We start from the raw sequence: 25,479 nt of genomic DNA on the forward strand, positions 1-25,479 counted from the left end.
ACTAGCTCACAGGAACTGATTGTTAAACTTTTCAGGAAATTTGTGAGCTAGGTGATGTTACATTGGTAGCTTGAAATCAACCATGGTGGAATATTTACATCAGGGACATCAACAGTGCTAAACATCAGTGTTGGTTATCTCCTAGAGAACTGGTTGTCACACTTTTACCAGTACACCAGTGCAGCTTTCAGAGGAGGAAATTCAAAACCACATGTTCAGTTATCATGTACAGAGAGGATAATTAACTGATTCTTGTCTCCAATTCTAAAACTGGAAAATACCCCAGTAAAATAAAGTACCATAAAATCAGTGTACAAGGGGCTGTGGTAGCCAGATACTCCTACCCTCTGTTCAAAGGTGAATCCCCTCTGTTTTGGTTTGCTAATGCTGCTGGAATTCAATAAACCAAAAATGGATTGAGTTTTATAAAGGGGATTTATTGAGTTCCAAATTACAATCCTAAAGCTGTGAATGTCCAGATTAAGGCCCCCAAAAGAGAATACCTTCTTGAAGAAAAGACAGTACCCAGGTACTTTCTGTCCGCGGAGAAGGCACATGGTTGGTGTCTGAAGTCTTTGCTTCTGGTTCATTGCTTTCAGCTTCTGATTCCAGTGGCTTTCTCTCCAAGCATCCGTGGGACCTCACTTAGCTTCTCTGGGGAAAACTGAATTTCATCTCTTAGCTTCCCTCTGTCCATGTTCTGTCTATTTCTGTGAGTCCTTGATTAGCGCCCGGTGTATTTCTGTCTCCAAACATCTGAACTCTGCTCTCTGTCAGCTGTTTTAAAGATTTCAGTAAACTAATTAAGGCCCACCTTCAACGGGCAGGGCTCACAACTCCATGATAGGTAAACATGGAGTTGTACCTATCCTAGGATAGGTAAACAACCTAAACAAAAGATCCCACCCCACAATAGGTCTGGCCACACGAGATTCGATTAGTATTAAAAGAAATGGTTTTCTAAGGTACATCTGAGGTACAGCACACCATCTAAGCAACCAAATGCTCTCAGTGCTCTCATGAAGCTACTAAACTTATACATGCCTGGGTCTCTACCCTCAGACCTTCTGAGTAAGTGGGTCTGTGATGAGGCTATTGACGTCGATGTTTTTTAAGCTTCAGTATTTTTCACGTTTAGTTTCCTGGCTGCTATAACAAATACCACACAATGGGTTGGCTTAAACATTGAGAACTTATTGACTCCTGGATTCAGGGACTGGAAAGCTTGGCTCCTCCTAGAGTCAGCAGCATTCTGGCTGACCAGGTGACAATCTTTGGTCCTTGGCTTTCCTATCATGTGTTAATATCCTCTCGTTTCTCTTCTGGGTTTCCACCAACTTCCAACTTCCAAGTCTTTCCCTATGGCTTTCTTTTATAATACTTCTGGTAGTAGAGTTAAGACCCATTCCGATTCTGTTGGTTACACATTAACTAAAAGTAACATCTTCAGAAGGTCCTGTTTGCACAGGGGTCAACCCACAGGAATGGGATTGAGTTTAAGAACCAGTGTTTTTCATGACTCTGTCTACCACAAAGGGTAACGTTGATGCAAATGGCAAGCCCCAGATTAACTGAGACTCCTCACTGCCGCTAAGACCTGAGGTTTAGTGATGAAAAAAAGGAAGGTCATCTTTCTTAGGAGCTCCTGGTCTAGTGGGAAGGACAGACATTAAAGTTAATGCATTACATTGATACTATAATAAATGCTGAGTGTCAGGGGATGAAGGAGTTCAGACGAAAGGTACCTAGCTGAGGGACTGGGTTAGCCAAGCAAAGAAAGTGAGGGAAAAAGATGGAAGAAAGACTTTTAAATGGCATAAATAGTCAAAAAAAAAAAAAAGAAGAAGAAGAACAGTTTATCAGTGGAATTGTGCGGACTGTGAAAAATGGAATTTGAATTATTGCAAGCAACCACAGAGTCTATATTCTAGACAGAACATGAAAAGCATATTGTTTCCCAATTGCAGGCAAAAATGACAAGGAAGGAAAAAAATTTCCCTGAAGATATTTCAGTAATATTCCATTTAGCATCCCCTCGTGTTTATCAGTGCATGAAATAAGCACTACTTGTCTATCAATGGGACAAGTAGCATCCCTCAACTTGAAGAGAAACCCAGCCTATCACCTACTTATAAGAGGAACCGAAACTATTTCTCTGTCAGATGGAACAAGCATAATTAAATTACCAATGCCTTTAAAATATCAGTAACACAAAAGCTCAGGGGACAGAAACAAAAGGACAAATACTGTATGGTCTCACTCATATGAACTGACATTAGTGAACGAACTTGGAGAATTTCAGTTGGTAACAGAGACCATCAGGAGATAGAAATAGGGTAGATATTGGGTAATTGGAGCAGAAGGGATACAGATTGTGCAACAGGACTGATTATAAAAATTCAGAAATGGATAGCACAATACTGCTGGGATTTCCCTAGAGAACAAGGGAGAAGAAGGGGCACCATGCAGGATTAAGAAATGACAGACACAAGAAGTTAGTTAAGTGGGGTCAGGGGCCTCAAGCTTATCACTTGCAAGAGCAAGAGCAAGAGCAAGAACTTGAGCCCCGAATAAACTGACGTCCATGTATTTATTGTGTTTTTACATGGGAACCGCTTTGGGGGAGTATAGTCAAAGCAAGATTTACTTTGAGCATCTGTCATGCTTGCTAAGCTACAAAGTTTGGTTTCCAGCTCCTTGTCTCAGGAGCTATTTCTTATCAGCATGCTCTTTATTCAGGTCTCTTTGGGCTCTCGAGTCAGCGTCCTTGAGAGCATTTGCTTCAGCAGTGTGCCACATTAGCAGGGCACCGTGTACCTATGCCAGTGTCCTCAGTCAGCCCTGAGAACACTAGTGTCTGCAGTTCCCTACCTGACACTGCTCAGGCAGAACATTTCCACAGTAAAGCCAGATTAGATAAGGGGCAGCCCGGGCCGGACCTTTTTCCACAGATACCAGGCGACCTTGCCTCCATGGTACTCTGATGTGGCCTTGCCAACAGTCAGAGGCCTGCTTCATGTAAAACCTAACCTGGGCCCCACCACAATATTACCTAACTGTAATACAGTAATGTTAGAACACTGAATGAAGCTGAATGTGAGAAGGATAGAGGGAGGAGGCCTGGGGGCACAAATGAAATCAGAAGGAAAGATAGACGATAAAGACTGAGATGATATAATCTAAGAATGCCTAGATTGTATAATGATATTGACTAAATGTACAAATTTAAGAATGTTTTTGCATGAGGAAGAACAAAGAAATGTCAATACTGTAGGGTGTTAATAATAGATGGTAATTAATATTTTAAAACTTTAATTTATGTGTTAGCCTAAGGCAAAAAATGTTTACTTGGTACAAAATAAATATTTTTACTAGTGCATTTCCTAATAATACTTGGAACCTTGAGTAGGGCATGAGATTTTGGAGGTTTGTCCAGAGTGATGCCCTGATAAATCCCAGGGTAATTTGAACAGTGAATAAAAAAGTATTTGCAAAGTCCCCTTGGGGGAATGGTGAGAAAGGGAGAAAATTCAACTTCCCCAAGTGGAGAATTCTTGATATTCTCACAAGCAGTGGGGACAACCAAAGCTATAGGCTGAGTCCCCAATCTTCAGGTTTGTTCATATGAAACTTAACCTCACAAAGGAGAGGCTAAGCCTACTTAATATTAGGCCTAAGAGTCACCTCCAAGAGAACCTCTTTTGTTGCTCAGATGTGGCCTCTCTCTCTCTCTCTCTCTCTCAGCCAACATGACAAGTAAACTCATTGCCCTCCCCCTCTCTATGTGGAACATGCCTTCCAGGGGTGTGGACCTTCCTGGCAATGTGGGACAGAAATCCTAGAATGAGCTGGAACTCAGCATCAAGGGATTGAGAAAACCTTCTTGACCAAAAGGGGGAAGAATGAAATGAGACAAAATAAAGTGTCAATGGCTGCGAGATTCCAGACAGAATCGAGATGTTATCCTCGAGGTTATTCTTACACATTAAATGGATATCACCTGTTTAGTTAAGGTGTAATGGAGAGGCTGGAGGGAACGGCCTGAAAATGTAGAGCTGTGCTCCAGTAGCCATGTTTCTTAAAGATGATTGTATAATGATATAGCTTTTGCAATGTGACTGTGTGATTGTGAAAACCTTGTGTCTGATGTTCTTTTTAGCTACCTCATCAATAGGCAAGTAAAACATATGGATTAAAATAAATAAATAATAGGGGGAACAATTGTTAAAATAAGTTTAGTGAATTGAAATGCTAGTGATCATTGAAAGGGAGGGGTAATGGGTATGGTATATATGATTTTTTTCTGTTTTCTTTTTATTTCTTTTTCTGAATTGATGCAAATGTTCTAAGAAATGATCATGATGATGAATATACAACAATGTGATGATATTGTGAGTTATTGACTATATAACAAGAATAGGGAATAATCATATGGTAAGAATGTTTGTGTTTGTATGTGGTTATGGTTCATAAATTTAAAAAAACTTTTGATATTTAAAAATAGATAAATAAATTAAAAAGCTCAGGGGGGTGAAATTTAGGGAATGATAAATATCATTTTAATACTCAGAACTGATTTGGGTGAGCAAGAAGTTCTCTGAATCTGTCTGTGAAACTCAGCTGGCTTGTATTGCCACAAGGCACTGGGCAATGGAACTCAGAACTGTTAATGACATTTTACTATTTCCTGTATCTGAATTTCTGGAAAATGTGAATGACAGGATTTTCTGTTCTCCTCTGTGCATTGCATGTGCTACTATATTTGGATTCCTTTATAGAAAATCTCTGTTTACACGTGTGTTTTAGTACTCCCGATTTCAGAGCACCTTCAGGCTTGGTTCTATTTCTTTTCTATGCCATTCTGGATCATGAATAGAGATAGTTGGAACAACCAGGCAAGAAGTCCACATTCCTCCAAATTCCCCAGCAGCCTGAAGAGTGATCAATTGTACCTTCCCTCACTGTTCTTGATTGACAGGATAAGGTTCTTATTTAATTCATTTTCATTGATGCTCCTGGTCACAGTGTGTGAGATGTTAAATTAAAGACTCTTCTATAGTGTATGAATAGGCTGCATTCAGATTCTTTTCCTGCCTTTTCCCTGGAAATAATTGCAACTGATAAGTTCAGCATTAAACCTCATAAGGCTCAGGATGGTATTTAGTGATTGAGTGATTTCATATGTTGCCATGCTGTCCTTTTCAATCTGAGCTTCAGCCAAATGAAACTATCTGCTATTCCATTTCTGATAGCTCTTTGTGGCTTTATTTTTGGACTTCCTTGTGTTGAGGCATACTGAGAGCTGCCGCTGATCCTTTAAGAGTCAGCAGGGGACTCAGCAGGGTCTAAATTATAAAGTAACAATAGAAATTCTTGCTGTTTACTCCAAACAAACCCCCCATTTTCTCATCTCTCTTTCTCTCTCATTTTGTACTCCCATCTCAGAATACCCATCTCTTCTGTACTCCACCCTGCTTCCCTCCTTCCTCTTCTCACACAATTCCTTTCTCTCTCAAATGACTTTAGATACTATTTATGACCTTCCTCTCCCCAGATGCCGTAGCTTGCATGAAACATTCTCCTGAGTTTCTCATGGCCCCCAGCACCCATTAGTGTTCATTGATTCTCTTTCCACACTGATCTCTCAAAATTCATTGGTGTTCCTAATCCTGGATGCTCTCAAACCACTTCACTCTCCTCATGTGCACTTCAATGGCTTCTCATCAGACCTGCAGCATTCCTAGCTGGTCAAGTTCATTGATTAACTAGATCATTTCTCAGAACATTGTTCATATGCCCCAGGGTCCTGCAAGATGATTTTTCTTATTTGTTTTTTTTCCAGTGTTGACATTTGCATTAATAGGACAAAAGCAATGGTGACCAAAACTACAGGTACCTTAGCACAAACCAAGGTAGTAATACCAAACCATTTTAGTAGTCTTTGTATTATTCAATGCCAAGCGGTCACACTTTAAAGACAGTCCATTTCAATGAATAACTCTCTTAAAGAGGTGGTATTAATTTTAATATGTTTTGATCCTTCAGTTTTGGCCTTTTTAATAGTCTGTGTAATGAAATGGTAAGTACACTTTGGTTGTATACTGAAGTATAATGGCTGTCTCGAGGAAAGACGTGTATAATTATTTGAGTTGCCAACTGAACTAGCCTCTGTTGTTAATGGAACATCGTTTTACTTGAAAGAATGACTGAAAAACAGACAGAGTTTATTCACACTGGGGTTTTTCGAAGTTGGGTTTTCTTAATAGTGAATGGAGGGAGTGTGTCACTTCAAGAAAAGCAACTGACAATATTTTTTGCCCATTATAAAATTGGAGCTTTCAATCCATCACCACAAGCTTCACAGTTTCTCAATACTTAGAGTTCTCTGGAGAGGTCAGTGATGATATTAAGTAGTATGGGTTTTTTTTTTTTTTTTTTTGCTGTGTATAATATTTGTCAATATTTAGAAGAACTGCATAATTCAACAAACCAATATTTTCCACACAACTTATGTATGCTGCTTAAAAGCATCCTGTGTGGGTAAAAGAGTCATTCAAAGAACAAGAAAGACCAATGTATTTTAATGTAACAGTACAAAATGCTCATTGATATTGTTTCTGATTCCACATTGCAACCGCTGGTTGAGTTACAGTGCAGTATCCAGGAAGACTATCAACAGTTATCTGAAAGGCTGTTTCAATTTTCCCTTTTCAAATGCATCCATATTTCTGTCACATGCGTCAACCAAGACAATGCATCACAACAGGCTAAATGTAGAAACAGATGTGAGAATTCAGCTGTCTTCTATTCACCTCTGGAAGAGATCTGCGATGACATAAAAAAAATCACCAGTATTTCCACTATTTGGGAGGGGAGAGGGGGAACACGGTTGATTTTTAAGTGTGTTATTTATGGGTTAATATGAAATGAATTTTTAAGAGTGTGAAGGATTTCTGAAACCAAGAATTTGAGAACAGTGGCAATCACATCACCACTTGATGTGGCTTTTAGGTCTAAAATTGCATATTGACCATTTGTAAATTAGATTTGGGCTAATACTGCATGAATGCCTACAGATGGGAAAAACATATTCTTATTTAAAGAGAAACAAACCTTAAGGATGAGGTTCAGGTATAGGACATTTGCTTTGATATTTAAGATGCTTTGCGGGGAGGGTGTGGAGGACATCTCCAAGGATTCCTTCCCCCTCTGCTTCCCTTCTCCCACCTCCATTCTCTTCCTTCTCCTCCTCTCATTCTATCTCGGATCCAGCTATTAGCCCCTACTCACTCTCTAGATTCATCTTCTTAACTTTTTTCCTTTGCTACTAGATAATTGTTTTCTGAACGAATCCCAGCTTCATCAATGTACAAATTCTGTCTCAGAGATCACTCAGTGGCTCTCGTTTCCCTTTAGGTCATAGATCTCTTCATAGCAGTATTGTGTATCTGTCTTATACCTCTTTCTCTTTTCTTTCCTGCCCAAATAGACCTTCTGGCAAAACATGGTTGGTTGTTCTTTCTATTATTTAATGATTTAAAAATTCATAGTTAATTTTAAAAAAGTAATTCTCTTACATCTATCCAGCTGCTACTCTATTTTTTAATGAATGAGAATTTTTTCATAGAGCCTATTTTTAAAGATATTCTAAGGAAATACTTCCTAGGATATGGTAGCTATGTGCAAGGCGATGGTATATATCTAGTTTAACTACAACTAACACATAAAACTGCTGGTTTCACAGCTAATACTGCTTAGAATAAGCTTCAGTTTTTAAAGAATGAAGTGATTAGAAATGTAGGTAAAGCAAAATATAAATAGTAGTAGAGGTAGTACATGGAGAGGGCATAATCATGAAAGGGTTACTTGAATGGTTGAGTTTGGGAAAACATGTTTCCAGAAAAAGTCCACAGTTCCAGCCTCATTGAAAATCTTCCTATCTTCACTACTTTGGCCCATTCAACTTCTGTCTTCAGAATTACTTAGTCATATTTTCCCATAATGAAATCTTTCAAATTGATTTTTCCCCTCAGGTCAAATAAATAAAATCTACTTAGAATGCCTTTTTCAAAGTGTCACATAAATGTACATAATATGAAAGATGAGAAGAATTTAATTAAGTACTTGGTTAAGATGGTACAATTTCTAAATTTCCCAAAATTTCAAAAAAGATGACTTCCTTTAGGGTAGAAACTATCTTAATTTGACTGTAGGAAGAAGATACTTTATTTGTTAATAAAATTAATTGGCCACTATATATTTTTGATAACCTCCAAGGAAAGGAAATGAACATTGCCCTCATCTGTTTAGGCGAACTGATAATTTTTAAAGCACTTGTTTGTTTGATATTTTTGCCAGTTTTCTATAATTAAAGAAAGAAAAAAAACTCCATTAAAAATAGTGCTTTACTTTTTAAAAGTAAAAGTATAACTCCTATTATTAGACAGCATTATACAGTGTTAATCTTTTACTTTATGTAGAAAAGGACTGTCATCTCTGCATGTAACGGGAGTGTCTCCCCACACCCAAAGACATTTGTTCTACTACCTGTTGCTCATGCTTAGACTATTACTGTTTTAGATAAATTCTTTTGGGGTAAGTATTGCTGGCCTTTCTTTATAATGCAATTGCTGCTGTGATAGGCCCTGTATTAGCACATAGACACCCTAGTAAGTGTGCCTCCTTTGCTGACTAGAGAAAATCTCATGTGTCCATTAGAGAAGCATTTAGCTACAGTAAGAGAAAACACACCGTGATTTGAACGAATAGGGATTCCTTTTATTTCTTACGAATGGGAAGGCCAGAAGTGGGTGGTGGCACATGTTTGTTCAACCACTCAAAAATGGAAGGTCCAGCATCTCTGTGATGCCCTTGGGCTTCCCTAAATGGTCACGTGCTAACATATGACTGCACAATGCTAGTTCTGAATTCTCAGAAGAAGAAGGGGGCAATGGGAAAGGAAAGGGCTGCACCACTAGGCTTTCCACAGCTTTCCCGGGTGACTCTTAAATGCTTTCTGCCTCTGTCCTAAGGCCCCCCACAGTTGCGGGGAAGGTTGGGAAACAGTATTGGACTTTCCAGTCTCTATATTAGTAGGACTCAGGAAGAAGAGGTAGAGAATGCTGCTCCAATGTAACTTCAAAAGACTGAATAACTAAGAGGAAAGGAACAGTGAAGGAAGGTGAAAAGAAATGCAAGGGTGAAGAAAATAGCAATAATAATAATTCTTATCATTCCTTGCATAATTGAGCCCTTACTCTATGCCAGATACTATGCCATGTATTTACATATATTATCTCCAGTCCTTAATTGTCCTTAACTAACAAAGGTGAAAACCAAATGTTAAATACTTGCCCAAGGACTTATATTAAAGCCAGGATTTGACCTGGACTTGCTCTGGCATCAACATTGCCTACCCCGAGACGAGCACTTAAACATGCATTTTTTTCTTCACTGTAGATCCATTTCATACTTCTCTGGAAGCTGCAGAAAATTACAAACTGCCTGAAATGCAGTGGGAGTTTTCAGGTCTTAGTTAATGAGGTGGACTGAACCAAGAATGCTTGAGCTGTTCTAGCAAACATTGCTGCAGCACTTTCTTCTGCAATAATTATCTTTCATCTTTTCAGGTTTTCTGCTTTTGGAATTCGTTATTTCAATTCTGAATTCCGACCTTACGCACAGTGGTTTCTACACATTTTGGCTGATTTTGGAAGGACTTTTGTTTTAGGACAGTCCTGTTTGCAAGTGGCTCATAGAAGCCCGTTTGTCTATTTAGAGTTGTACTGTCAGCCACGCTGGGCCAATTTTTTCGGTTTGTTCAGGTCACCTCTAAGCTTGAAGTTGATCTAGGTCATTTAACTTTTACCCTGAATAAACTCTGACTGATTCATCCTTAAACTGGCTGTTTATAGGATCTTCCAAGTAAGCATTTTATCCACTCAAATCATCAGCAAAAGATTGCTAAAGAATCAAAGAAGAACATGTGATCACTGACCAAACTATAAGAAGCTTGAGAGTTAAGATTTACCTTGGTGATTTTACATCTCAGATCCCTCTGACTTAGTTCTAGTACATACGTTCTTGTGGGGAGATGATACAGCATGAAATCTTAGCACAATTTTTAAAAGAAGGGAGACCCAAATGTCCATCAATGGGATAACACATAAATTGTAGTAAAGTCATACAATGGAATACTACTCAGCAATGAAAATAACTAACCATTACTAGCTTAAACATATTGATGAATCTCATAAACGTAATGCTGAGGGATGGAGACCAAATATAAAGAAATACTGTGTGATTGCACTGACATCTAGTTCAAAACCAGGCAAAACTAACCGGTCATTGTAGGAGTCAGCTCAGTAGTCACCGCTGGGGTGGGGCAATGCTTTGGGGATATGTGGGGGCTTCTGGGGTGCTGATAGTTTTCTTAATCTTAACATGAAGGCTTACATGGAAAGGTTCACTCTGTGAAAATTCTACAAACCATGTGCTTATGACTTGTATTTTTAATAAATGCATATTATAATTCAACCAAATACATTAATCTTCTAGAAGATAAATGCTGACTATGATAAGAGCCATGGAAGAGATTCACAGGGTCCAAGGCAGTGTGATAGGGATTGGCTTGGAGAGGCTACTTTAAACAAGGTGGTCAGGGAAGACCATTGGGGAGATGCTGGGTAGGCTGAACCCCAAGGGTGAGAAGGCATCAGCCACGGGGAGCTCCAGGAGAAGAGTGTCCCGGGCAGGGGGAACAGCAAGTGTATGCACTCTCAGGAAAGAAATGTTTGGGCACCTTTGAGAAACAGAAAACAAAATCTGTTCCTTGGGAACAGATAGAATGAGTGAAAAGCAGCGTAGGACAAGACAAAACCAGTGCCACATCAAGGGGGTCTTGGGGTCATTTAGTTTATGGTCTGTCTCATATTGTTTGGCTCTTCTTCGGTACCAGGCAGTGTGCGAAGATCTTTAGGTGCATTACCCCATTTCCATTCAATCTTTCTAGCAACCCTGGAAGGTCAGTGTTGTTTAACCCTCAGTTTTTTACATGAAGAACCAAGGCCCACGGTCACACAGCTTGGAAATGAATGTACCAACCAGGATTTGAACTCACGTCTCTCTGACCCCAGGCCTGTGTTCTCAACTCCTGCCACATGAGTCTGCCTCTGAGCACCAGTGTTTAAATAAATAACATCTTCCAAGTAGCTGTTTATACATACATGCTTAGATTGGTGATTTCAGTCCTGAGGATGTAGCCAACTCCACCAGGGGATCTGGGGAGGAGCACCTGCCCTGAATTTTGGAGAATATATTTGGATCCACAGGAAGGCATTCTGGATGGAACGTTATGTGTAAAGCTCCAGAGATGAGAATTAATAATTCTGCAGTAATATTTATCAAGCACTTATACAATGCCAGGTTGTGCAATATTTTACTTAACCCAGTTAATTCTCACAACAAACCTGGGAAATCAATACTGACCCCATTTATATATATAATTATTATTATTATTTTTTTGCATGGACAGGCACCAGGAAGTGAACCTGAGTCTCCGGCGAGCGGAGCCCACCATGGCCCGCCCAGTACTGACCCCATTTTAAGAATGAAAACACTGAGGCTTAGCCATTTGCCCCTTGAGCATAGTTAGTAAGTTGCCGAAATAAACACTATTCTTGCTTAATTAACGGTAAAAAAAAGTAGTGAATTTGGAATTGCTTAATTAATGGTGAGAAAGTAGTGAATTTGGAATGGCAGGCAGCAATATCCAAACTTGAACATGGCTATGCTAATAGAATCCCTGTGCCCCCACCTTACTCTCCTGCCAGGAGCTTGATGTGTTGAGGGAAGCATAAGACGTATTGGGTATTCTCTGAACTTGACCAACATTAACATTCCCAAAGGTCCTTACTTGTTTAAGAGTTTTATATTCTGTAGTTTCTTTCCTCTGACATCCTAAAACATAGTTCAGTGCATTGTTCTTATAAGTTGTTTCCCTTTCCTTCTAGTCTGCATGTTCCTTGAGGATAATCCCTCATTTCTTTTGATTCCCCAGGAACTAACCCTGGCCGTGAGGCTCTGTGGGATGAGCTGTTGGGTGTAGGTTTTTGACTACTGAACTCTCAAGACCTGGCACAGGGTTGGGCAGATGTCAGGTGCTCTGTAAATATTTCCCGAAGAAGTGAGCACGATGCTTACTTAAGTAAAGATTAGAGAGAGAAGGGATGTTTGCCAGGGTGGACAATCAATCTTGGTAAGTTGGTATACACCTAATTTTAATTCAGTTGCTTAGGTAGTTAAAGCAAAACAAAGGTTCATTGGTCTCCCTCCTCCTCCTTCTTCCCCATCACCCCACCTAACACCCTCGATCAGGCAGAGGTCATGTTAACCCAGGGCCGGAAGGAATTCTGAGCAAGGAAATCTGTGAGAAGCCTCAGCTGCTCTGGCACTGTAAGGATTTGAGCGTTAAGCCATTAAGGGTTGGCCTGCTTAAAGAAATTCATGCTGTGGTGTCACTTTTATGAGCAAATCCATTGCTGCCTCATATTTCACTTTAAGTGGTTTCAAGCACATACAAAATAACTATGATTTTCTGTACAACTCCACAAATATGTGTTCCCTGGGTCAGAACAGGAAAGCTTCAGCAGCTCACAAGGGCTTTGTCCTGTGTTCTAGGCCTGCACTGCCCACTACAGCAGCCACTAGCTACATGTAGCGACATTGTCTGTATTTTAGAACCTCATCTACTCTTTGAGACCAAAGGAAGAACGGTTTATTTTCTCCAGAAGCAAAATTTTCTTTAGCAAATAATCTAACTCAACCTGTCTGGATAGATCATTTAAACATTCCAAACACAGGGAGCCCAGAATAAGAATGAGGGCCTTTAATCCTGTATAGCTTAATGCAGTGCTTGGATAAATCAAAAGTATTGGCAAGGTCCCTTGAGGGATAGGAGAATAAATATGAAACTATTAAATTTACCACCTGGGAAACCCCTGATACTGTGTCAAGCATTAAGGACATTCAAGTCAATAAGCCAAGCCCTTGATCTTGAGGCTTACTCTTGTGAATCTATGTATGTAATGGAGAAGCTTCATGCCTAAGAATTACTTCCGGAGAACCTCTTCTGTTGCTCAGATGTGGTCACTCTCTCTAAGCCCAGCCCTGTATGTGAAACCATTACCCTCCCCCCTACATGGGACATGACATCCAAGGGTGAAAGTCTCCCTGGTGTTGTGGAAGATGACTCCCAGGGATGAGCCTGGCTCTGTCACCATGGGATCAACAATGCCATCCTGACCAAAAGGGGGAAAAGAAGTATAACAAATAAGGTATCAGTGGCTGAGGGAGTTGAAGTAGAGCTGAGAGGCAACTCTGGAGGTCACTCCTATGCAAGCTTCAGTTAAATATTGCTACCTAGCATAGCTTGCCAAACCCATGCCTGCCAATCCTAAAGAACACCTAGTGTGTTACATTAGATTCTACAAAGGTTCCATACACTAGGGTAACTTTCCAGAAACCTACGGCCTCTAGATGGGTCCCTGGACCAGAGAAGTCCTGAAGTGCAGAGGGGTCAACCTCTCCAGAACATCAACTAATTCCACGCCCCTATCCCATATTATTGACATGAGATAACATGAAAAAGTTAGATGGGTATAGCCCATTCTAACGAGTGGGAGAAAGATCAAAGATGATGGTGGAGTTATACAGAGAAGGTAGGCTTTAACAAATGAGTATGATTGCTGAATCATTATATTGATATTTCTTTCAGTCTCCAGTACTTAGAGCAGCTGGAAGTAAAAACCTGAAATTGAGGAATTGTAACCCATTCCAAACTCTGAAATCTGCTCTACAATGAATTATTATGATGTGCTTTGAAACTGATTGCTTTTTTGTATATATTTTCTTTTTCACAAAAAAAGGAAAAAAAGTTGATTGCAATGATAAAGAAGAAAAGCCGAAAGGTTTATTAAACTTATTTACTTTCGGACAGAGGAAAAATACACAGGATTTTGAAGACAGTATAAAAATAATTTTTTAAATCATTAATAATTTTTATAATTACATATTAAAGTGATATTATTTTGGATATGTTGGGTTAAGTAAAGTATGTTAAAGTTTACTTCACCTGGTTCATTTACTTTTCGGAATATGACTAGTAGAAAATTTTAAACTACACATGTGGTGTACATCGTACAATCGTACTCGGAAGTGTAACAGATATCAATCTGATAAGCTCTTTATATCTGTCTCTGACTTCACTATTCCCCAACTTCTCTCAGTTACTAAATTTAGTAACACCCATGTCCATTCTCAAAACACACACAAAAAAATTGTTTTGATTTTTCTTGAGTCAAAACTCAAGCCAGATTTGAGCCTCCGATAGTTTTTAAACTTTAGCTTCTACCAGCAAGACATATTGATTCTGATGATCAAAACACTCTAAATTTATATAGCAACTCATGATTTTAAAAATCATGTATTATGGCATTGAATAGCTATAACTCATCCTGAGGCAGTGGGTAATTAGAATTATCAATATTTTCCAAATGAGAAAACTGAAGATGAGATAACATCTATTTAAACCCAGCCCTGTTCCAGCAAGGGTCTTAGCGCTCTGTCATTTCAGAGAATGTAAGTGGCTTTTCCAAGATGACAAAAGAACTGACACCTGGAGCAAAGCTCTTCTTACTCTCTCTGTTAAGAGCAGAGAGGTGTACTCTCTTAACTTGACTGAAATTAATATTCTCCTTTCATGAAAGAAGTTATGTTCTTTCATGACAATGTCCTATTATGAATTATGAAGTATAATTTTTTTTTTACAAATAATGGATAAAATGGTGAAGTTTTTAGCTAACTTAGAATTTATTTAAGGGTGTCATAAAGTAATATTTTATTTTTGTCTCATTCATTCTTTCATCCGTATGATCAGAATTTATTGAGCATTTATGATATGTAAGGCACTAAATTAAGCTAGGTCCTGGGGAAACAGTAATGAACAGGATAGTACAAAAAGAGATCATTAATAAATGTCATAACCAACAAGTAGTTAAAATAGCAGGTTGTGGAATCACACAGCAGCAGGCCTGCCCGGGGAGGGGTCAGTGCTGCTCACACTCACTGAAGGAGACTGAGGCACAGCCACATGAGAGGTGGAGGGGGGACCTGAGACATATCCTGTAGGACTGCTTTCCGGGATGGGAGAGAAAGGTGAAGGTGCGTTTACATGGCACGGAATTGCACATAACCCATTGCCCAAATTATCTGTGCCACCTCCTAGAAACAGGTCCTGTATCGAAACGTCATCCGGCGTGTGGTCATGGATGTAGCAAAGGCAGTAAAGCTTGAAAGCCTCCACGTAGCACAAGCTGCGTTTCGTGAGTATGTCAGATCACCTAGGGCGCCAGTGCAGTGGTGTGTTGGCTGTTAAATGCACAACCAGCTCTCAGAGCAACAACGACAGAGCCTTTATTCGTCACATTTGCCAATTTCCAAGGTGTAACTACTCCCACGTTGGCTGATTGCAAGCTGCCAGTGAGATGTCACTGAATATGCAGTTTAGAAGAGAAATGGAATAGCACACCTTTTCCTATCACTCCCACCATATAAATACAATAGGCATAAATAACCCCAGGAGCACAGCTAAAGTAAAAGGTGGTGAAATCATCAGGAAGCAATGAGGTTGAAGTATCACTTGCCTTTTATTCTCATGTACTTTATTTAACTGGATGTTTATACTACTTATCTCTTAAGAATGACTATATTTAACAACCAACCGGTCAGATGCCTGCACATTTATCAGTTTGCGCTCACAAGTCTGTATGAGCCGGCTGCAGCCCACTGCTGCCCAGGACATCTCGGGAGAACCTGCAGCCATGACCTTTATCTGAAATAAGTCCTCACTGTACTCTCCTTCTCCGCTTCTTACAGATCAGCAAACAGCAGCTGCAGACAGTTAAGGACCGGTTTCAGGCCTTCCTCAATGGGGAAACCCAGATTGTGGCGGACGAAGCCTTCATGAACGCCGTGCAGAGTTACTACGAGGTAAGACCCCACCGCGCCAAGAGGAACCCCAGACACCCAAGTCTGAGTCCCAGGAAATCTGAGCCTCGGGTCAGTGTTAGCGACAGCCTTGACCTTTCCTGAGACCATCCCTCCTGAGACAAGGCTAGTGACTGGCTGCTCTGTAAAATAACCAGAATAATTTCGAGGAATAAAGGTATTTTGTTTGGGGGAAAACTGTAAACAGAAGCTACTATTTATCAACTGATGTTTATACCAGGCAATAGGCTGAGATCGTCACATATCATTGTTTAATATCCACAACAGCCTCATGAGTTAGCTCCTACTGTTATTCCCATTTTCCTGATGGCTCAGTAAAACGCCTGAGGCTCAGAAAGGCCAGGTTGGTTCCTCAAGGTCACACAGTTGTTCGAATGCCACAAGTTAATACTTGAACTGAGTTCAAAGTATTCTCCCCCGACTTTGGCCCTTTCTGAAGAATGTCAGCATCCCCCAAGAGTGGTGCCTTAACTAACTTCCTTGTCATTTTTATTAAAATGGTGGTGTCGCTTCTTTTCTGGAGATGAGAATGCCATCTAAGAGGTACTTCTGTTCCCTAGAGAAAACCTCCAAAGGAGTGACTACGTCCTAAGTGTTTATCACAAATTCTCACCCTCCAAGGTTTATTTATTAGTAGATTTGCAATTCCACAGGCATTTTTAAATTTTATAAGTATCCTTTCTTACTGTGCACCTTTACCACCTTTGGCTCTTTGGCCATTATTTGTACATCAGTAATGAAGCCCACATGTCATACCCTCCTATTAGCAATCTTCTCCTGACATGCATATATTTTCATTTCTGATCATTTGGGCTTCATATGCCCAAATCAAGAATGATTATTTGGTTATTAAAAGATGTTCACCTTATATTAATCTATTTTAATGTGAGCCGTTATCTATTCTCTGTATCTGGAATCCCATGTCCTGATGTCTTATCCATTGTCAAAGCCAGATTAATCTTGAAAATTAACCATTAGAAACTGACCCTAAACACTGAAAAGCTTATGGTTTCCCTCCATATTCAATTGAAAATAACAGTACAGTATTAAATAAATGGAAGAAAATCCATACCAACATCTAATTTTTTCCCTATGGAATTACTTTGCTGCTTTTCTTTCTCCTTCCTTTCAACCTTTCTTTTTAATTAATAGATGGCAAATGATTTCAGAACAAACATTTTGATGCTCCTACTTTGCTGATGCTCTCAGAGCATTCTTAGACTGCCCCTTGGGCTATCCAGTCTATTTTTAGTTGAGTGAAACGTTGGTGGAGAAATCCTGATTTGATGAAACTCTCTTCCCCACTTTCTAAAGCTCTTATCTTCTTTCATGCTGACAGTGGAGCAAAATTGCAATTAGATCAGTCAGTGATCTAATGAAAGTATGATTAACTAGTTTGTTAGTGCATATAGTAAAAAAGCATTTGTCTGTGTGATGTTTGCCAGGTGTAGATACTGACTCATTTACACACAATTCCCTTAATGAAATTTCCATTTGGATCTGTTTTGGAAGTTGAGTCCATTTTTATATTTCTCCAAAATTTTTTTTAATTTTACAAGTAGCATTAATTATTGCTAATGAATATTGAACTTTCTGCTTAATCCAATGTGACAATTTTTCAGTTGGATTGAATGGATATTAGAAATGAGGTTTGGGAGAACAGTGATATGTGGTAGTGAATAACTTAAAGAGATTTAACTAAAGAATCTGTTTAGAAACTGCTGTTATAAGAAAGCCCTTGTCAAATGAGGCTGTGCCTTATCAATAGTTTTCCATGTTTAGAGTCATTCACAGGAGTTTATAAATTTGTAGATTGTAAATCTTAATTAGGAAGCTTATTTGACTAATGAAGTAAATTAAAAGAAATTGCAATTTCTATCTATTAATTAAACTTGAAAATTAATAGTCATCAACATGCTAATGAGTCTCTGGAAATTGCCATTATATCTATAGTAATCTTCATGTTTCCCTCTGTAGTGGCCAGTTTATTTCAAAGAGCTTCTTTTTAGTCTGGTGGAATCCAGGAGTTGGGACATTACTGAATACTTAATGTTGAGACTTGTATAACATACAAAATAATATGGGCTATTAATTATTTAAGTACTATATATCAGCAAAGCTTTAGAGAGTCTTGGGGTTCACTTTTCCAGGGAAGTATAATCCTATAATGCAAGGGCATCTCATCAAGGTTTCAGGTTTACACTTTACTTCGGAGACCCCCAAATTAATTACTCCTCCTTTTCCCCCTTTCCTTTCATTCCTGGGTGGTGGGAAGCTAGTGTCTCTTCCTCTGCCCTACGCTGGGATCCAGTTGCTTCCCTGTTAGCATTTTTCTTGGCCAAGATTCTTTGGACAGCAACTGACAGACACTAGTTCAAACTGGCTTAAGCCAAGAGAACTACTTAACCTCAGGTACGACTGAATCCAGAGACTCCAAAGATACTAGCAGGATGGGTATCTATTTCCCCACATTTCATCTCTCTTCTACCCTCTGTTGGCTTCATTCTTGTGGAATGGAGCAGCTCCTGGTCATGTCCTACCAGCTTAGTATCCCTCTTTGCTGACAGTACTTGCAAAAGTCCCCAGGGGTGAATCTGGCTGGACTGGCTTTGGTCCTGGGTCCCCCTTTTCAACCAATCACAGCAAATAGGACATGAAATAGACTAGGGGATCAAGTCTAGGACAAATGTTACCTCTGGAGCCTGAGCACAGGGTTGCCCTGCTTGAACTATTTGCACTGAAAGTGCAATGGTTTCCTGATATGTAATTAGGGTGCTTTTTAACAGAAGGGGGAATGGATGGTAGGCAGGTAAAACCAAAAGATATCTTCTTTCCAATTCTCTCCCATCCCTCCCTCAGGCAGACACACACACATGCCACCCCACCCCACCATACAACACTCCACATCCCAGTTTACCAATGGTAATATATTTTTAAAATAAATATGCATTCCCCCACCCCCACCAAAGTTCTGAGTTCTGTACTCTAGAAAAAAATCAGTTGCAGGGTTTAGCCTTGTTTTATTAACGATTTGTCAGCATGTAAGAGTAGTAAAGAACATTTTAAAAAATAAAAGGAGCTAGGAGGTGGGTGGGCCGCGGTGGCTCAGCGGGCAAAGTGCTTGCCTGCTATGCCGGAGGACCTCGGTTCGATTCCCGGCCCCAGCCCATGTAACAAAAACGGAAAAACAAAATACAATAAAGCAAGAAAATGTTTGGAAATGTTTCCCTTTCTTCCTTCCTTCCTTCCTTCTATCCTTCCTTCCTTCTCTCTGTCTTTCCTTTAAAAAAAAAAAAAAAAAAAAAAAAAAAAAAAAAAAAAAAAAAAAAAAAAAAGGAGCTAGGAGGGAGATGTCCCTTTAGCATCTGTGCCTACCCTACCCGGTCTGAATCAAGCCAGTGTGCATTAATGGCCAGCCCGTGAGGCCTTGGCTCTGGGCTGGGGTGGGATAAAGGGAGACTAAGGTCTCTTTGGCTTTCGAGAGCATGCAAGTGTATTTCATCCTTTCCTGTGGCCCTCATTGTCATTGTGGATCAAGCAGGGTAGCAGATTAATCCTTAAACTCTTCAATTATGGCTTTGATGGCAGAGGCTGGGGCAGGTGCTCTGAGAAGCTTTGTGCAGTTCCCACACCCAAGATCCTTAGACATAGGAGACCCCACCCATTATCTCCGAGGTCTCCACTTCTTCTGTCAGCTCTTCTAATGCAAATGTCTAAAATATAAAGCCCTCTCACCCCTCATCCTGATGTCCCACCCCCACTCCCGTGCTTATTTTGTTTTCTTCACGTGCTGGTACTCTCATAAGAGAGTAGAGATAGACGAAGAGTTTCCCAAAACTTTCCTCACCCAGATTCTTCCAGAAAGTTGTCATGGGGGGGTGGTTTCTGGTGGGAAGTGAGAACTTACAGTGTGATAGAAGATATACAAACAATCATTTTAGGAACACATAGCTGATGATACCTGGATTTCAGCCAGTGAAACTGCTACCCTTGAGTTTGGAGACCTTTTCCCTTTCTTTAACTGGTCACCTGTGACAAAGGACCTGTTTGGTTTTGTTAAACTAGCTTTGAATGCTGTATCAGGCAGAATTCTTCAGTTGCTAGCCACAGAAACAGACTGTGATGATGATGATTGAAAGAGAACATTCAGGCTTCAGAAAAGATGGAAACAAGGATCGTTTGGTTCTGATATCAGGATCTAATCATCCCCCCCTCGTTGGTATGAATCCACTCCAGCCTTATTCCATTTTCATGCCACCCCACTCAGAATTTGATCCTCAAAAGGGGAAGTCTGATTGGCCATGCTCAGGTCCCAATGCACCATGTGGCTAAAGAAGGACATGGCCCCATGACTGAGAATTCCAAGTGTGTACCAAGGAAAAGGGATCCTATGAAGAAAAACTGAGGTGTTACGATCCCAAACAGAAGGAGGGTGGGCAGATAGAGACTGCAGGAGTTCTCTACAAAGGGGGGCATGCTTTCTTTAATCTTTATGGTTGAAGTCTTTTTTTTAATCTAAGAAAAGTGTAAGTCAAGCCGTACCCATTTATTCTTTTAAATGAAGTTATTTCCACTGTCTTTACTCAGCAGCCTTAACACAGATATATCCCTAGAGAAAAGTGAAAGCATCATTCTTATAGGGAAAGCCAGGTAAGGAGACTGAGGGCAGAGTGGGGAAGAGGATGGCTGTGGTGTCCAACAGGCCGAGGGTGAATTCTAGTTCTGATGCACACTGGCTATGGGACATTGGCCAAGTCTGAGCCTCAGGTTCCTTGCAAAATTGTTGTCGAGATTAAATGAGAAGATTATATATATATATCACACATATATGTGTGTATGTATAAAACCTCTCTCTAAATCTAGCACCTGGCAATGTGTCATTATTAATTTATTATGGGGAGATGGGGAAAACAGAGGTGTCCATCTGCTGGATAGAGCCGAAAGTCAAACGGGCTAATTATAAAAATACATCAGTGTAGGAAAAAATCCAAATTGCAATGGTAAAAAGAAAAATAGCTGTAATACCATCATCCTAGGCTAATACAATTAACTTCTGGAATATATCTTTTCAGATTTTTGAAATGTATCCATACACATAAAGATGCTCCTTGTTTTCTATATTGAGATGTGCTTTAGTTTCCTGGGTTGCCCAAGCAATACTATGAAATGGGTCAGGTTAAACAATGGGAATTTATTTGCTCACGCTTTGGGGGCTGGGAAAATATCCAGACAAAGGCAATGCTTTCTTCCCTGAGACTGGTGTTCTGGGGCTGGCTGCTGGGATCCTTGGCCCTTGGCTCCCCTGTCATATGGCAGGGTGCATGGTGCCTCTCCTGGCCTCTGTTTTCTTCTGGGTGTCATTGAATTTCAGCTTCTGGCTGCTCCTTGTGGCTTTCTCTCTGCAACTGAAATTCATTCTGCTTACAAAGGACTCCTCTGATTGAGGGGATCCACACCTTAACTAAAGTTGCCTCATTAAAAGTCCTACTGAGAATGGGTTCACACCACAGGAACGGATTAAATTTAAGAACATGTTTTTCTGGGATACTTTCAGCTCTAAAGCACCACAGATGGGCAAATACTCTAAAATATTAATGACCCACTTTTGTTTAGCATGGTGTTTTCCAATCACTTTCCTACCTTTATAAAAGCCACATATATGGCATACTCTTATCAGTAAAATTATCACCTGTGGTGTTCTCAATCCAGGGTCTGTTCCTTTCCTCCAACCCACCTCACCTCTACCATGGAAAGTCTCTGGTTTAACAGTGGGTCATGAACTTCTCGATATTAATGGAAAAAAATATAAATCTCTGTTAAGGTTGCATGATATCCCATTAAGAAATAACAGCCAGCTTTTATTACGTTCTTACCATGTAGCAGGCACCATGCTAGCTGTTTTAGTTTGCAAAAGCTGCTGGAATGCAATATACCAGAAATAGAGTGGCCTTTAAAAAAGAAATGTATTAAGTTGCAAGTTTACAGTTTTAAGGCCATTAAATGTCCAAATTAAGGCATCCAGAGAAAGACACATTAACTCCAAAGAAAGGGCAGATGAAGTTCAGGGTTTCTCTCTCAGCTGGAAGGACAAATGGAGACATTTGCTAGCTTTCTCTCCTCATTTCATAAGGCTCCCCCAGGAGCGTTTTCCTTCTGCTCCAAAGATCTCTGGCCGTGTGGGCTCTGTTGGTTCCGTTGGCTCTCAAGCTTTGTCCAAAATGGTTCCCTCTTAAAGCGCTCCAGTAAGCAACCTCACTTTGAATAGGTGGAGACACATCTCTATAGAAACCATCTAACCAAAAGTTGCCACCCACAATTGGGTGGGTCACATCTCCATGGAAACAATTAGAAAGATCCCACCCAGCAAGTGCTGAATGAGGAGTAAAGGACATGGCTTTTCTGGGGCACATTATAGCTTCAAACCAGGACACTTACTAATCAAATATGCATTATCTCATTGAATCCTCATTGAAATTCTACAAGATAGGATTGTTAATATCCCCATTTTGAAGATGAGGAAACTGAAGCCCAGAAATATCATGTAGCTTGTCCAGGTAACAAAACTAGAAGGTAGGAAAGCCAGGATTTGAATCCAAACAGTCTGGCACCAGAACCCACATTCCTAAATGCAAGGCTTTACTGTCTGCTATTATTTATGTGCCATTTATTAATAGGAACCTGATTTGTTTTTAAAAAAGTCTTATTTGCTCTAACATCCAGGTCTTTTTCTTATTTATGTCAGAATGATAAGCTTTTTAGAGTGGGAAAGAATCTATCTTGGTTTCTCAGTCTGTCAGAAAGGAAACGGGGACTGAGTGAGTTCACCCTTTAAGGAACACAGCCGTTGGGACAGATGTGGTTGAGTGTTTCTAAAACAACCTTGAGGTTGATTGGCTCTGCTGATGCAAGGAGGGCTGATGGATGGGGTCGCGTCGTTGATCTGACTGTCCTTCACAATTCTGCATTTATTTGTTTACATTTCACCTCCCATTATGACCTGTCTGGATGTTGGCAGAGGAGTATGGGAGGATTTATGGATGTGCCTGCATAGAACTATGCCTGGGGTTGAAGTCTCTTGAGACAGTCACCAAAAAAATTTCAAAAAAAAGATCCATATAGAGCTCCCAGCAAAATGAGTTTCAAGGGTAGTTTCAGAAACACACAGACACATCAGTACTTAGTGGCTGTATTCATTACAGGGTGAAGCTGACCCAGGCCCCACTTCCTTTCTGACAGACCAAGAAGCCAAGACAGATGATGTACCTGGAAAAATTAGTTTTCTGCTGCCACCTTCTCTCCCCATGACTGTCTTGCCTCCTTTTGGCACTTCATCTTTCCTGTCTCCTCAGTCATCAGTCCCCTTCTCCCACACTCTTGAGATTCCACTCATCTACCTTCTTTCTGGGGTGTAGCTGTCACATCTTACCTCAGTACAGATGGCACTCTCCACTTTTCAAAGTCCTTTCAGTTTGATATTACTTAGAGAAAACGGTCTGCATTAACCCCGTATGGCAACAATGGAGAGTGAAATTGGTGGAGGTTAAATGGCTCATCTAGTGTCATCCATCTAATGGTTCAACTAATTTTTATTGAGTGGCTACTAAGTACAAAGGAAAGGACTGTTCGAGGCAGATGATTTTTCCAGGGGCCATCCAGCCAATTAGAAACAGCTAGTTCCAGGGTGCCAACAGCCTCATTTCCTATGCCCTGTTATCATGTCCCATGGAAAATGTAGCCAAAGTTGATTATTTTGAGGGACCAGTGTATTTGCCTGCTGGTTTCCCCTTAACCTTCTTGTCCCCATCCAACAGTCTTGTTCAGGAGGGTCTCTGCCAGTGGAGTCTGATTTGCTCTTGTTCATTCACTCACTCAACAAATATTTACTGGGCACCAATTATGCACTGTCTTAGGCTCTAGGAATAAGTAATAAGTAAAAAAAAGCTTTCTGGGAATTTATAGTCGAGTGCAATACTTAGTAACCAAATTATCACAAAATAGTTATCAAATGGCAGCTATGGAAGGGCTTTGGGGGAAAGAAATATTGTGGTGAGAATTTATAACTGGGGACTGCCCAAGGTTTTGGGATACGGGTGTGGACAGACGAGGAAAAGGGTATGATTTCATTATTGATTGAATGTTTCCACAGTACCCCTGTGCATTGGAGCTCACAAACAAAGAATTAACCCCTTTCATCCCCAACGCCTTCATCCCCCACCTGTACCCTGACCAGCGCCTCCTGACTGGTGTCCTTGCTTTCTTTCTTGGTCTCTTTCACATCTGTTCTCCACAGTGAAGCCAGAAAATGCAAATTGGATTGTGCCATTTCCAAGTTTAAAACCTTCATTGGCTGCCCAGTGCCCTTAAAATGGAGAGCAGTGTCCTTAATGCAGACCCCATGCCCTTGGCATTCTGGCCCCTTCCTGCTCACCTTAAAGCAATCACTCCCCCACCCATGCTGCCACAGCTACACTCGCTTCTCCTCATTTATGCAGACACTCAGGGTCTTCACGTATATTTATTGTTCTTTGTCTTTGAAATACTCTGTCACTCTCTCTTTACCTATCCATCTTTCATGTATTGTCTCAAGGGCATTTTACTCCAGGAGGGTTTTCCTCGCTACAGACTAAAATAGAGAACAGACTCCAGGCTATAGGCTCTCGTGGTCCCCTGTAGTTTCCCTTGATAACACCCATCCCAGAGTGTAATTATATTTGTATAGGATTATTAGGATGATATCTGTTCCCTGTGTGAGGCCAGGGTTTGTGTCTGTTTTGCTCATCCTGTATCCCAACCACCTGGCACAGTGCCTTCCATCCTATTTGTGCTCATGGAAAGGGTGAATGGTTTCACAAATATAAAGTGTCAGAATCACAGAAACATTACAGCTGGAAGAACAAACCCCAAATCTTATAGTTCAACCCCTTTAGTGTATAGGTAAGAAACTAGAGAATCAGAGAGGGGAGATGACTTACCTAAGATCACACAGCAAGTTAGTAGGAGAGCTGGCTTGGGGCCATAGTGTACGGCTCTTGCCAATGCCACACTAAAAACTTTGATTTGTTTTTTGTTTTTTGTTTTTTTTGAGTTAGAGACCTGTGACTAAGACACATAATGTGTTAGAAGGAAAAACCTTCTGCATTAAGCATAACAGGTTTCAAGTGAGTTTTTTTTTTTTTAGCTCATTAAGGCTCCTAAGGCCTGATGATTCATTTGACACTCTTTTTTCTATAATTGATTTTTAAATGAACTCTAATGTATCACCTCAACTGAGGACCAGAACCCAGGTACAGAAGAGTGGGCCATGGCCTCTGGCCTGCAAAGCAAATGCTTAGCCCTCCTTCTTTCTAAATTAGTTCATTAACTAAGCAGTAAATGGAGTCTACCTTTATAAAATCTCCCCTCCTAGGAAAGGTT

At 40.2% G+C, this 25,479-nt stretch overlaps 1 protein-coding gene across 2 annotated transcripts in view; it reads left to right on the forward strand.

Annotated features, from left to right (window-relative positions):
- Nucleotides 1-25,479, forward strand: part of CADPS (calcium dependent secretion activator) — a 494,336-nt gene that overhangs the window by 109,416 nt on the left and 359,441 nt on the right. For both annotated transcript variants that reach the window (XM_077128802.1, XM_077128801.1), the window contains exon 2: nt 15,934-16,047. In XM_077128802.1, coding sequence (XP_076984917.1) covers nt 15,934-16,047 — 114 coding nt within the window. The remainder of the gene's footprint in view (nt 1-15,933; nt 16,048-25,479) is intronic.

Source organism: Tamandua tetradactyla, chromosome 15 (genome assembly GCF_023851605.1).
Source record: "Tamandua tetradactyla isolate mTamTet1 chromosome 15, mTamTet1.pri, whole genome shotgun sequence".
NCBI classification, from domain to species: Eukaryota; Metazoa; Chordata; class Mammalia; order Pilosa; family Myrmecophagidae; genus Tamandua; species Tamandua tetradactyla.